This window comes from Octopus sinensis, linkage group LG12 (genome assembly GCF_006345805.1).
Source record: "Octopus sinensis linkage group LG12, ASM634580v1, whole genome shotgun sequence".
Taxonomy (NCBI): Eukaryota; Metazoa; Mollusca; class Cephalopoda; order Octopoda; family Octopodidae; genus Octopus; species Octopus sinensis.
Window position 1 is genome coordinate 55,717,612 of NC_043008.1, and position 15,000 is coordinate 55,732,611.

Below are 15,000 nucleotides of genomic sequence, written 5' to 3' on the forward strand. Positions count from 1 at the left end.
TGTGGCACCAGCACCCACACACACATATGTATGTGTGTGTGAGTGTACATATGAGTGAGCATATGTATGCGGAATGCCTTTTTTTGTGTGTATATTTACATTAAGCATCCTTGTATGAAAGCATTAAACTAAAACAATTATGTTTTGTTGAGGTTTCCTGCAAACAAATCATCCAGTGGCTTTGCACTTCCAAAAATATTTGCTTAATCAGCACTTTATTAGGGGCTAAATACCAATAATTACTTGATTGTTAAAGGGAGACAAAACTATTGGTGACTTTAAGTGTTACCGGACTGAACTTGAAAAATCAAGATTCACTGTATAATTTTCTGTATGCAGGATGTATAGCATATTGGCATATTATCAATCACAGAACACATTTGATCTCAACATTAAACAATAGGTGCAGGCATGGCTGTGTGGTAAGAAGCTTGCTTCTCAACCAGATGTTTCTGGGTTCAGTCCCTCTGTGTGGTATCTTCGGCAAATGTCTTCTACTATAGCCCCGGGTAAACCAAAGCCTTGTAAGTGAATTTGGTAGACAAAAACTGAAAGAAGCCCATTATATATATACAGGGCGTGGCAGAAATAATGCCTTTTTAGTATATGAATCATGCTGTTTTGATGAAAGAATACTTAATAAATTTCTTAAAACTTCTGCGATTTTTTCATTAGTTTATCATTCATTTCTTTAAGTAATGCAAAAAATTTGTGTTCAATAACAACTGCTTAATAAACATTTATATACTATAAAAGTTATTAAATGCAAAAAGGGTGTTACTTCTGCTGTACCCTGTTTGTGTGTATATATATACACACACATATATATACATACATACACACACACATATATATGTATGTATGTATGTATGTGTGCATGTCTTTGTGTCTGTATTTGTCCACCTACCACCATCATTTGACAACTGATGTTGGTGTGTCTACGTTCCAGTAACTTAGCAGTTCAGCAAAAGTGACTGACAGAATAAGTAACAGGCTTACAAAGAATAAGTCCTGGAGTTAATTGCTTCAACTACAAGCCCTTTAAAGCAATTCTCCAGCATGACTGCAGTCAAAATGACTGAAACAAGTAAAAGAATAAAATAATATTATACTCTTTTGTTTTGCAGGGGGCAAGACAACCACTTTAGTGCTGGTGCCATGATAAAATCATAAAATATACCCACCAAACTCTGTACAATGATTGGTGTTAGGAAGGGCATCCAGCTATAGAAACCAAGCAAATATGGAACATACGAGTGAAATGTGACCCTCCAAGCTATCAAGGAGGGTAGAAGAATTGGATCATGACAACATATCTAACCCATAGCTGTATGGATGTAAAATATCTAACCCATAGCTGAATGGGTGTAAAAGGTATAAATTCAATCATCATCATCATCAGCATCATCGTTATACATCCAAATGCTTTCTAGGTAAGTCATAAGTTGTTCTTGTTGACTTATTCTTCAGGTGAAAGTATAGCCAACACTATTCACCAACCTTTGTGTGGCACTATTAATAACCACTGAAAATTTGAACAATGTAAAATTTAATTAAATATAATTCTAAATTTATTTTTATATCGCTAAAATTAGTTTCTATAAATACAATTCTTTTGTAAAGCAATATTTTGCCTGCAGTCTATAACACAGACACACATCAATCATTATTTTGTTATATGTTCATTGTTTAACATCCGTTTTCCATGCTGGCATGGGTTGGACGGTTTGACCGAAGACTGGCGAACCAGATGGTTGCACCAGGCTCCAATCTGATCTAGCAGAGTTTCTACAGCTGGATGCCCTTCCTAATGCCAACCACTCTGAGAGTGTAGTGGGTGCTTTTACGTGCCACTGGCACGAGGGCCAGGCAGGCGGTACTGGCAACGGTCACGCTCAATGGTATTTTTATGTGCCACCTGCACAGGAGCCAGTCCAGCGGCACTCGCAATGACTGCACTTACAAAATTATTTAGTTAAAACAGTTACTGAACTATACGAGTGGTAAAGTCATAAGTTCAAATCTATTGCAGGTATTTCAATGGGTAAATCTATTGGGGGCATTACATTGGGTCTTGGGCAGCAACATTTAAATTTGATACGTCACAGCTCACCATATTAAACGTAAAACAAAACAAACAATAAACATTTCTGATACTTTGTTTTACCATTCAGGAGTAGAAGAATATTCACCAACCTTTTACATGTTCACTGCTAATTATTGGCTCCAGCTCTTTAAGTTTCTGCATCGTTGAAGCTGTCTGCATTATGAAATCCTCTTCTGAAAAATAAATTCATGAAATGATATAAAAAAGTAATATTATATACAAATTCACAGATCTAATATAATAAAATGCACCCCAAAACCTTAGTGTTGGTGCTTAGACTCATTGCTTAGACTCAATGAGGGCAGCCCTTGATCAAGTTGATTTACGATAAAAAGCATTCTGACCATGGTAAATCCCTACTTTTGCCAGGACACCAGGTAACATTCCCAGATGATTTGGTGGAACCTATTCTTGATAGCAGCTAGGTATCTTGAAGCAATGTAGTATTAAATATTTTGCCCACCAACACAGATGGCAATTCACTTTTGATCGGAGGCCTCTACTTGATTGGTATCAACTTGGGATTAAATAATAAAACAAAAGATTTTTTCTCTAAAACTGGAATATTAAAAAGGAAGGCAACAAAGGTGAGAAATTTCAATGATCTTACTCAACAACCAGTCCAGTTACGTAAGCTGTGGTTGTTGTTTCTTTAACCCTAAGTCAGTGAACCCAGATCAATTAGACCCATGATCATCAGACATTGTTGTTTTAGAAGTATGAAGGACTACAGAATGTAATGTGTCCTTTTCCTGGTTGTGGCTGTGTGGTAGAGAAGTTTGCTTCCCAACCATAGAGCTTCGGGTTCAGTCCCACTGCACAGTACCTCGGGCAAGTGTATTCTACTATAGTCCCAGGCTAGATCAAAGCCATGTGAGTAGGTTTGGTAGATGGAAAGTAAAAAAAGCCTGTTGTGTGTGTGTGTGTGTTTTGTTGCCTTAACATATCATCATCAACATCATCATTTAATGTCTGTTTTCCATGCTGGCATGAGTTGGACAGCTGGACAAGAACTGACAGGAGCAGGGGCCACACCAGGTTTTGGCATGGTTTGAACAGCTTGATACCCTTCCTAATGCCAACCTCTGTACAGAGTGTACTTGGTGCTTTTTACATGGCACCATCACCAGTGCTTGCTTACATGGTATCAGCACCAGTGCTTTTTATGTAGCACCGGCATCACTGTCACACAAACTGTGTCGTTCATTTCCAAAGTTCTGCAAGAAATTGTCAGTTCATAGGGAAATAATTTATAAAAAATTTGCTTCAGTAAACTCCATCTGACCCATGCAAGCATGGAGAAGTAGACATCAAAATGATAATGATAATGAAAATGTTTTCTGAAAGAGTTTAAGCTGCATTTGCTAACATGTTGAGCGACCAAGCAAAAGTTTCTCATCAACCTAAATACTAACATGTTTTCTGAAGTATAATCACTCTTAAGATAATGAAATTATAAACAACATATGGATGATGTCAACAAAATAATCAAAGCATATAAGAACAGAGATTGTTACTGCAAACATTCGTTGATGTTGTTGTTGCCGTATGTTTTTTAATTAATAAAGTATTTATTTATCCTGTACACTAATTGAAAATACACCAGGGTCTAATTATAGTTCAAAGATGTTGTACAGTTAATCACACGCCTTGTTATTATCCAACGTGGCACACATTTTCTCGTCAGGTCAACAGGCAGGAATGTAAAAGTGTTGGATGAAATGCCCAACAGAAATTTGTACCGACTCTTTATGTTCTGAGTTCAAGTCCTGCCAAGGTCAACTTTGCCTTCCTTCCTTCCTTCTATCCTTTTAGAGTTGCTAAAATAAAGTACTAGTTAAATGTGGAAGGGGGGGCTCTGTGTAATCCAACTAACCACTCGCCTGAAAAGAACTGGCCTTGTATTTATGCTAGAAAAAACTACAATTCCTGCCGCCACCACCACCATCACCACCTATATCACTCTGCCGCCGCCATCACTTCTACAACTGCTATAGCTTACAATTTTGATTATTAAAACAGTTGTGTTTTTTTTTTTAAACAAACAATGGGTGTTAAGTAATTTTATATCTTGTAACAGTATTTGTGCTTTTCTACTTTTCTTTTCTTTTAACTACATTTTACGCAGATTTTAATATTCCCCGCACCTTAACAATAATAATAATAGTATAATAATAATAATAATAATAATAATAATAATAACAACAATAATAATAACAATAATAATAGTTTCAATGTATGCGAGAGATTTGGTTACTATTTCTGGCAGATGTAATTACACAGAGATGCCTTCACAGGTTCACTTTCTAGAGAAATTGTTAAGTCAGGTGTTTTCTAGCCAAACAGTTAAGAAGTTTGGTTTGCAGTCATGAGGAGCCAAGTTCAAGCCCACTGTTTGGCACCCTGGCCAAGTAGCTTTTTTCTTTTTAACAATAGTTGTAGGTGTAGGCGTGGTTCTTATGGTAAGCCACTTGTTTCCCAATTACATCGTTCTGGGTTCAGTCCCACTGTGTGGCACCTTGGGCAAGTATCTTCTGCTTATAGCCTCAGGCCAATAAAAAGCCTTGTGAGTGGATTTGGGAGATAGAAGCTGAAAAGGAGCCCATCGAATACATATATCAAAATGTGACCTCGTGTGTACTGTTGGTGATTTTTTTTCCTCTGTCTTCCCTTCTCTGGATCTTTCCTTCTCCTATGTTTCCGACGAAGAGCTCCGCTCGAAACGTTAAACCCTCCTTCTTTCCTGAACATCCAATAATACTATATTTGTCCCACGTCCTCGCGATGTTGTGTTTTTTTTGTGCTTTCTTATTTGGATTGACTATATATATATATATATATATATACTCTTGGGATATCCAAGGGTATGGGATATTCCATCTTCAGAGACAAATAGGGAAAATGAGTAGGGTATATATTAATGGAATGACAATATACAGGAAGGGAGTAAAGACAGAATATACCATACTCAAGGATGTCCCAGAAACAGCTGTAAGACTGAATTTTTTCCAGTAATAATATGACCCGAGATGTTTGTCTTGCCTTAATGTTTGTTGTCCTGTTTAACAATTATATATCCGCTATATCGGAAATCTACAATGGCTTCATAACTACCTATTTCTTTACTACCCACAAGGGGCTAAACACAGAGAGGACAAACAAGGACAGACAAATGGATTAAGTCAATTAGATCGACCCCAGTGCATAACTGGTACTTAATTTATCGACCCCGAAAGGATGAAAAGCAAAGTCGACCTCGGTGGAATTTGAACTCAGAATGTAGGGGCAGACGAAATACCGCTTGGCATTTCGCCTGGCGTGCTAACATTTCTGCCATGGCTTCATAACTACCGTCTTGGTTATAACCTTGGAGCGCTAGTAATCCGTTACAGCACCGACCTAGTGTACCTAATCATTTAGAGGGCTAGTGATAAGAAGGGCATCCAGACGTAGAAAATCTACCTCAATAAATTCCACCCGACCCATACAAACATGGACAAATGGATGTTGAAAAACAATGATGATTAAATATTTTTTGTTTTTTTTCTATTTTTTTTAAAGATGTTTGATTATGATTTGAAGAAATTTAGCTTAAGTAATCATGAAGAGGCTGGGTCTTGTTCATTTTGACCAATGCTTCACTAGAAACAACTGGGTTTGAACTCATGAGTGCCGTGTCAGCAGGATGAGAGTTAAACCACACTGCTATTAACATATTACAAAGAAATCAGAAAGAAATTATTAATCTGTCCAACCTGTTGATACTGATTAAATAAGATCAATACAGTAATCAGCATTGATTTCTCAACAGCAATCAAGCTTGTACCAACACACACATATCTACTCAATAAATATTCCTTTACTAACTTCAGTTACTGGACTGTGGCTACGCTGGAGGACAGCCTTAAAAAACAAAAAAATCAGCCTACTGGTAAGAGTGTGATTTGAACTCACACCACCTGAAAGACTGTATGTCATTATTTTCACCATCATCATTGTATTTATATCTGATTCTCCATGTTGGCATGGGTTGTTTGGGATTTATTAAGATAGTATTTTAGGGATGGATGGCCTTGACACCCACCCTTTTAGCTGAATCCTCCATGATGCAAGGATTTGGTGAGCTTATCTTAAAAATCAAGAGTCTTTTCTCTCCTGAATCATCATCTGACTCTGGAATCTCTTCCCTGCAGCTATTGATCTGCACCAGTTTCAATGGAAAATTAACAGCATCATGCTCACTAGTCAGAGAAAGTCTGCTAAGTTCAATGACACCATTCTTTCATTCACACTCCCCCCCCCCCAAAAAAAAACCACCAGCAGTTATAATTTCAAGATGTCATCATCATACTTCTTTCCTCTATCCTTTCTCTCTCTCTCTTACATATTCTTTTATTCTTTTACTTGTTTCAGTTATTTTACTGCGGTCATGCTAGAGCACCACCTTAAAGGGTTTTACAGTCGAAGAAGTTGACCCCGAGACCTATTCTTCATAAGGCTTGTGCTTATTCTATCAGTCTCTTAAGCTGAACCACTAAGTTACTGGGATATAGACAAACCAATATCAGTAGTCAAGAGATAATGGGGGGGGGATAAACACAGACATATATACATATACAACAGCCTTCTTTCGGCTTCCGTCTACCAAATCCACTCACAAGGCTTTGGCTGGCCTGCAGTTATAGTAGAAGACACTTGCCCAAGGTGTCATGCAGTGGGACTGAACCTGGAATCATGTGGTTGGGAAGCAAGCTTCTTACCACACAGCCACACCTACTCCTGTATCTAGATAGTTACCTTGTCAACTGTCACATTTGAAATATTTTACATTACATGAATTCTGAATCTTACAATCTCAAGTATTTATAAGCTTCAAACTACTCTTTAATTACACAAACTTGTGTATAAAGTTTATAATATCCTTATCTCATATCGGAAAGAGGTAACCTGAAACTAGAAGTAATGACTTAATTTTTAATTGGTGCTCATACTTTGTATTTCAAGTACATTTGTTAATACTGTTCTGTGACTGTGTGAGTGTGTGTGCATGAGAGAGAGAGAGAGAGAGAGAGAGAGAGAGAGAGAGAGAGAGAGAGAGAGAGAGAGAGAGAGAGAGAGAAGGTACATGGCTTATTGGTTTGTGTGTCATACTCCTGATCATAAGATTGTGGTCTCAATTCCTGGACTAGGTGATGCATTGTACTCTTGGGCAAAACCCTCTATTTCAGGTTGCTCCAGTCCACTTAGCAGGCAAAACTGAATAATTCTGCGAAAGACTGGTGTTCTGTCCTTGGGTTGGGGAATATATAAGCCACAAATTATGGGAAACTGACCTTATGAGCCTATGGCTTGAGAAGGATCTTTGATTCTTTTGATATTTATACATACATACATAAATACATACATACATACAGACAGACAGACACACCGATGGATAGATAGATAGATAGATAGATATACATATTTATATACACACACGCACACACAGTATAGTAGGGTCAGTAGGGCACTGTCTGTGAGAAAAAACAGCATCATGATGCAATTCACTCTGTCAGGAATAAACTGTTGTCTAAATTATGCAAAAACAAAAATAACACTGACATCTCATTTTAACAGATATATTTACCAAAATTACATTAAAATATCTTAAAATATTAAAGAGTAGATTTATTCAATAAAATCACCATTGGCTTCAACCACAGTCTCCAGACAACTTCAGAATCTCCTGCAACCCTTCTGGACAGTCCCTTTGTTTAAGTTGGTGAATGCTGCCATAATCCTTGCCTTCAGTTCATCTTTGGTGTTACAAGGAGTTTTTTAGGAGTCTCACTCAACTGCACCTCACACATAATAATCAAGAGGGTTGCAGTCTGAGGAGTTAGGTGGCCAAATGTTAGTGGGTGATGTGGTCGCAGAAATTGTCTGACAGCCATGACTGGGTTTTCCTGCTTGTGTGGCATGGTGCAGAGCCCTGTTGCCAGACATAGAGTCTTCTAGCAGCCACCCTCTTGACCCAGTGCAGAACTACTTCCTCCAGGTACTTGATGTAGGCCTCTGTGTCGAGTGTGAGGCTGTGTAGGAAGATGAACGGAGGCATAATGTCGCCATCACTAGTGATCACTTCAAACAGAATGATGTTGACTGGATGTTTTATTACTCTCGGTACATAACCTCAGATTGACATCCAAATACTCTGAAATGTTTGTATTGAAGCTTCCAGCATGAATGCCAAGCAGTATAGCATGTTGTTTCCAAATTCCTGACAGAGTGAATTGCATCATGATGCTGTTTTTCTCACAGACAGTGCCCTACTGACCCTACTATACTGTGTGGTTGGCAACATCAAAAACAAAGAATGGAGTGGTGTCCAGTCCAGGGAGGGAATATATATGCCACAAAATTTGGGAAACAGGCCTTATGAGCCTAAGACTAGGGAAAGTCCTTTGATCCTTGTTTTTCTATCCAAATTAATAAGCTGAAACCCGCATTATACAATACACAAAAACTACACAAAATAACTGGCTACAATAACAACACCAGTCCGTGCAGGCCACTACTCTCTCCCACACATTTAAGCAATGAGAATTGTGTTATTCCATCTCCCATCTCTCCATGTATCCTGCTGGAGAAGTCCTAAACTTGAAACATCAATAAAAATAGAGAATATAAGGTAAACCATCACCTGTTGTCCTTTTTCCACTTTTATAATTCATTTTGCATTGTTTCAGCCTTAACAAATCTTTATTATCTAATATAATATCACACAATGCTTCACCCAAACTATTCCAATATATACACACAAACACACATATATACAAATCATTCTAATATATACACACATCATACATTCATATATATATATGTGCGTGCTCCCAGGCTCACGTACACATGAACTCTCGCTCTCTCTCGGAAACACACACACACAGAGGAACAACTGATAAAGCCTAAAAACAACTCTAAATACTAACGGCCAGGTGTACAGAGTACTACAACAACATCAGCACCACCACCAACACCACCACCACCACTCACCTCAATTCATAAAAGCAATTCTGTGATCAGGGATGCATTACTAATTCACAGAAGTACAAAGATAGGGAAGCAGGGAAAAATCAATGCTTTTAAATGATACGGCAATAGCAATAGAATTAGGTTTGGTACCATGCCACAATAAACAAAAGCAGAGCAATGAGATCAACAGCAACCAGATGGAATGTCATTCATTGTGATATATATATACATATATATATAATGTGTGTGTGTTATATATATATACGTAGATAGATATATATATATGTGTATATATATATATATATATATAGATGTATATATATATAGATATATATATGTGTATATATATATAGATATATATATGTGTATATATATATATATATATATATATATATATACATATATATATATAGATATATATGTGTATATATATATGTGTGTGTGTGTGTGTGTGTGTGTATATATGTATGCATATATATGTGTGTGTATATATATATGTATGTGCATATAAATATATGACCTTAAAAAAAACTAATGGTATCTTTGTCGGTCATTCAATTTTTCTCAACTGATCAATGGGCTGATTGAGAAAACAGATCAATGAATGAACCTTCAATGAGTATGGGAAACAGCTGTAAGTCGAATTTGCAAGACTGAAATAATATGTAATGGGAATGCAACCATGGATTTATAATATATCATAGAATGGTGATAGACTAGAACCTCGGACCCAGCCATAAGCTTATGGATGTTGACTGGATGTTTTTTGCCAGGATTGATAATTCCTCATTAATAACTGTTTGTGTGTGTATGTGTGTGTGCGTGCGTGTGAAAACAGCTTTAGAAAATCAGGTAAAAAATACTATTATATATAGAAAAAAGTGGCCAGCAGCCACCACAAAACATCAAACTCTGTACCTCCATATATATATATATATCATCATCATCATCATCGTCGTTTAACGTCCGTTAAACGACGATGATGATGATGATGATATATATAATATATATATATATATATTATATATATATATATATATAATATATATATATATATATATATATGTGTGTGTGTGTGTGTGTGTGTATATATGTATGCATATATATGTGTGTGTATATATATATATATATGTATGTGCATATAAATATATGACCTTAAAAAAAACTAATGGTATCTTTGTCGGTCATTCAATTTTTCTCAACTGATCAATGGGCTGATTGAGAAAACAGATCAATGAATGAACCTTCAATGAGTATGGGAAACAGCTGTAAGTCGAATTTGCAAGACTGAAATAATATGTAATGGGAATGCAACCATGGATTTACAATATATCATAGAATGGTGATAGACTAGAACCTCGGACCCAGCCATAAGCTTATGGATGTTGACTGGATGTTTTTTGCCAGGATTGATAATTCCTCATTAATAACTGTTTGTGTGTGTATGTGTGTGTGCATGTGAAAACAGCTTTAGAAAATCAGGTAAAAAATACTATTATATATAGAAAAAAGTGGCCAGCAGCCACCACAAAACATCAAACTCTGTACCTCCATATATATATATATCATCATCATCATCATCGTCGTTTAACGTCCGTTAAACGATGATGATGATATATATATATATATATATACATGTATATATAAAATATAAAATAAATGCACCTTTTTTAAAGCCTAGCCAGGTTCACGGGCCCGGTTTCCTGGTTTCTATGGTGTATGTGTTCCCCAGCTGGACGGGACGCCCATCCATCGCAGCGTTACTCATTTTTGCCAGTTGAGTGGACTGGAGCAACGTGAAATGAAGTGTTTTGCTCAAGAACACAATGCGTCGCCGGATCCAAGAATCAAAACCACAATCTTACAATCATGGTGCTGACACCCTAACCACTAAGCCACGTGCCTACACATACACATATATATATATATATATAATATCTGTAAATATAATATGTGACAATTATTCGGTAGCCATGATAAAACTCTGAGTTTCAGATGTCAGGGCGGAAACCCACGCCGGCATCTCTTCAATTATTGGGCCATCGAAAAATATGCTATGAAAATGACTGTTAAAACAAAGGGAAATTACTGTGTGATTGACCATTATTAAGACAAAAGAGCTATTTGAATGACCGCTAAGTGAGGGAAAGGGAGTAAAGGTAAGGGAGTAAAAATGTTCATAGTAATTGCATAAGCACACATGTTCATACATACACATGCGCACCTGGACATCCGAAACTCGGAGTTTTATCATGGCTACTGAATAATTGTCATATATTATATTTACAGATAAATTCCTCTATTTACATAATATCGAGGTCTCTTTCATTCTTTTGTTGTCTTGCCATTTCTATCAATATATATATATAAAATATAAGGATAAAATCTATATAAGATTTATCAAGTAGCCAGTATGGAAAACCAATAGAGGAAAAAATTAATACAAAGTATATAAATTTTTCCCTAAAAAATACTTTGTATTAATTTTTTCCTCAACTGGTTTTCCACACTGGCTACTTGATAAATCTTATATAGATTTTATCCTTATATTTTATTTAAAAATTAAACCGGAATATATTCAGTGCTGAATTGTTCTGATTATACACATGTGGCTGAGATGAACATGAGAAGCACCCCCCCTCCTTCATGAATGCCCTTCCTATCGCCAACCATTCTGAGAGTGTAGTGGGTGCTTTTTACATGCCACTGGCACAAGGTCCAGTCAAGCAGCACGGGCAACCATCACGTTCGAATGGTGCTTTTTACCTGCCACTGGCATGGGACCAGTCAGGCGGCACTGGCATCGACCACACTCAAAGTGTGCTTTTTACATGCCAATCAGGCGGTACTGTCATCGGCCACGACAACGACATCACTTGCCTTAACAGGTCTTCGCAAGCACAGTTTATTGCCCAATGACTGAAGGATACTCTTAAATGGCATACATATACATGTAAACACATACACATATATTCTTTTATGTGTGTGTGTGTATATATATACATATATATTTTTATGTGTGTGTGTGTATATATATACATATATAAATATGAAAGTATACACACACATACGACATGCTTATAAAAATACTCACATATAAAAATATGTGTGCATGTCAGTATTTTATTCAACTCTATTTAAAACGCAATGAAGCAGATCTTTTAATATGGCTGCTAAGTGGAAAGTTCAGTCACCCAGGTAAAAATAGAAGACAATAAGAACAAACACATTACATACAAAAACAACAACAGCAGCAGCAATGAAAACGGGCAAAAAAAACCCAAAAAAATACAGAGAAAAAGAAAAGGGAAAAATAAACTGCATCAACAAAAAACTACATTATATACGATTTTATACAAATCACAAAATAAACAGCAAGCATGTGCATGTGTCAGTGTATGTATGAGGGAGATAAGGACAGCGGGAATGAAAGAGAGTGAATGAGAGAATGATAGAACAAGAGAGAGATATAGAGAGAGAGATGGAGACAGAGAGGGAGGGAGGGTTTCCATGAGCTGGCAGAATCATTAGAATTCCAGAAAAATACTTTGCAGTGTCTTTTGGTTCTTTGTGTTCTGAGTTCATATCCTACTGAGGTCAGTTTTGCTTATCCTCTTGCCTGGATTCTTTAAAATAAAGTACAAGTCCAGTCAAGTGCTGGAGTCTATGGTATCAACTAACCCCCCAACTTTTCTCAAAATCATTGAGCCTGTGCCGAAATAAAAAAAAAAAGAAAAAGCAAACCATTATTAGAATATTGAATTGACCAAATCATTGGAGTCAGATAAAGTGTCTTACACTATTTCTTCTGGTTTTTTACATCATCACCATCGTTTAACATCTGCTTTCCATGTTGGCATGGGTTGGATGGTTTGACATGGAGCTGTCCAGATTTCAGCTGTCTGTTGTGGCATGGTATCTATGGCCATATGCCTTTCTTAACGCCAACCACTTAACAGAGTGTGTTGGATGCTTCTTTATGTGTCACTGGTACAGGTGCATTTACACAGCACCATTACAGGTGCATTTATACAACACCAGCACAAGTGCGTTAATGCAACACCAACACAGGTGCTTTTTATGTGGTACCAACACCTGTATGTGTGGAAGACAGTGAATTTACTAAGCTTGACCTGAGCTCAAATCCAACTGAAGTCAGATTTACCTTTCACTGTCATTCACTTAAGCCCTTCAATCTCTACAAAGTTTAGGCCATCAATGACTTTTTCCACTGTTCTCAACACTTATGTCTTTTCTGCTTCTTTCCAGTTTCAACTTTGCTTTTTCAGATTTGCCCAAGCATCTCACCTCCATCTATTTTGTTGGGTTTGAATTGACATTAAAGCTTCTGTAACTTTGCTTTTTATTTTTTCTAGGTAGGAGTGTTGGCCCTCTGCAAACCAATTTTTACCCCTGAGAACAGGGGGTCCATATTAATCTGGCCATTATCCTTTGACCTCTGTAACATGGGAGGCTGTACCAGGAGCTTATGGAGTTCTGCTGGTATAACCCTCAGGGGTCAATGAGACACAAATCATCACAACAAGGACTGGACTTTGTGATGGTTTATCCATTCAGAGTCAATTAACGTACCCTTTCAAGAATTGAGGTTAATGATATCAACTAAATACCCTCCCTTCAAAATCGCTAGCTTTATTCCTAAACTAGGAAGAATTATTGAAACTATCAGCTGTAACCTTCACCCGACACCCCTGTGGCAAATAAGAAACTGCCAATGCCATCACTTCCATCCCTGTCACCACCACTGTTTTCTTTCCAAAGTAATTTATTAAATTAGTAAGCAAACACAGTGATATCACAAGCATTTGTCAATCTCTGCTGCCGATAACAATAATGTCCAGACAATGGTAAAATCAATATGCTATTGGTTTTACTTCTTCTCCTCCAACAGTTCTAACTTTTGAAAAGATGCAGTAAGCTGAGAATTATTTTCATACTTGAACAAGTTAGTCCATTTAGGGGAAAATTGCCAAGTAGATTTGTAATTATAAAAAATTACATAAACAATATTAAAAAGTATAAAGTACTTTTTAATATTGTTTATGTAATTTTTTTTTTCAAAAATAATACTGATTATCATTTCCAATTTAGGCACAGGGCCAGGAATTTTGAGGAGAGGAATTTAATCGATACCAACAACCTTAGTACTTGACTGGTACATTATTTTATTGACCCCAGAGCTGATGAAAGGTAAATCTGGCTCAAGGTTATTGAAGACAGTACCCAATGTGGACCGCAGTGAGATTGCAACCGAAACCATGTGACAGCTGAGTGAGCTTTTTAACCACACAGCCATGTCTGTGCCTATAGAACTTGTCACTATTTTCAAGTGCATGTTGATTAGGCCATCTTTAAATATTATTATATCATAGCTCCAAATCTGAATTTTATTCATCTTCACTGAGCAATTTGCAAGAGCTCTTTACAGAAAAAGGCATTTGACAAGTCTGCAATACATTTATGCCTATTGTGTGTGTGTGTACACATATACCGTAAATCCTCTAGTATAATCCACATTTTTTTTTCTAAAATTTAAAGGTCAAAATCCCTAGTGCGTACTATATATGAGGTTAAAAATGAAAAATATTTTCTAAGCAATGTCCAAGTCTCTATTTGCTGTCCAGCAATGTTTATGCAGACGCATTTTCTGATGTCGGGTGCAAAATTGCCTTAAGGTAAGCCTGAAAGCAATGAAGTCATAAAAGAATCATCCATAACTTGCAGTAAGCAACATTTATTAAACGTTATTACTGTTATTTCTTTATTATCTGCAAACAAAATGCATAAAAAAGCTACACGTTTGCATTATGTTATATATACAATAATAATAAAGGACGTGACCGTATACATTTTTACAAACC

The 15,000-nt window shown here is 36.6% G+C and overlaps 1 protein-coding gene across 5 annotated transcripts in view; it reads right to left on the minus strand.

Annotated features, from left to right (window-relative positions):
* The window catches only part of LOC115218031 (dynactin subunit 3), a 71,641-nt gene that overhangs the window by 22,105 nt on the left and 34,536 nt on the right, over positions 1–15,000 (minus strand). For all 5 annotated transcript variants that reach the window (XM_029787783.2, XM_029787782.2, XM_029787781.2 and 2 more), the window contains one exon: positions 2,197–2,280. In XM_029787783.2, coding sequence (XP_029643643.1) covers positions 2,197–2,280 — 84 coding nt within the window. The remainder of the gene's footprint in view (positions 1–2,196; positions 2,281–15,000) is intronic.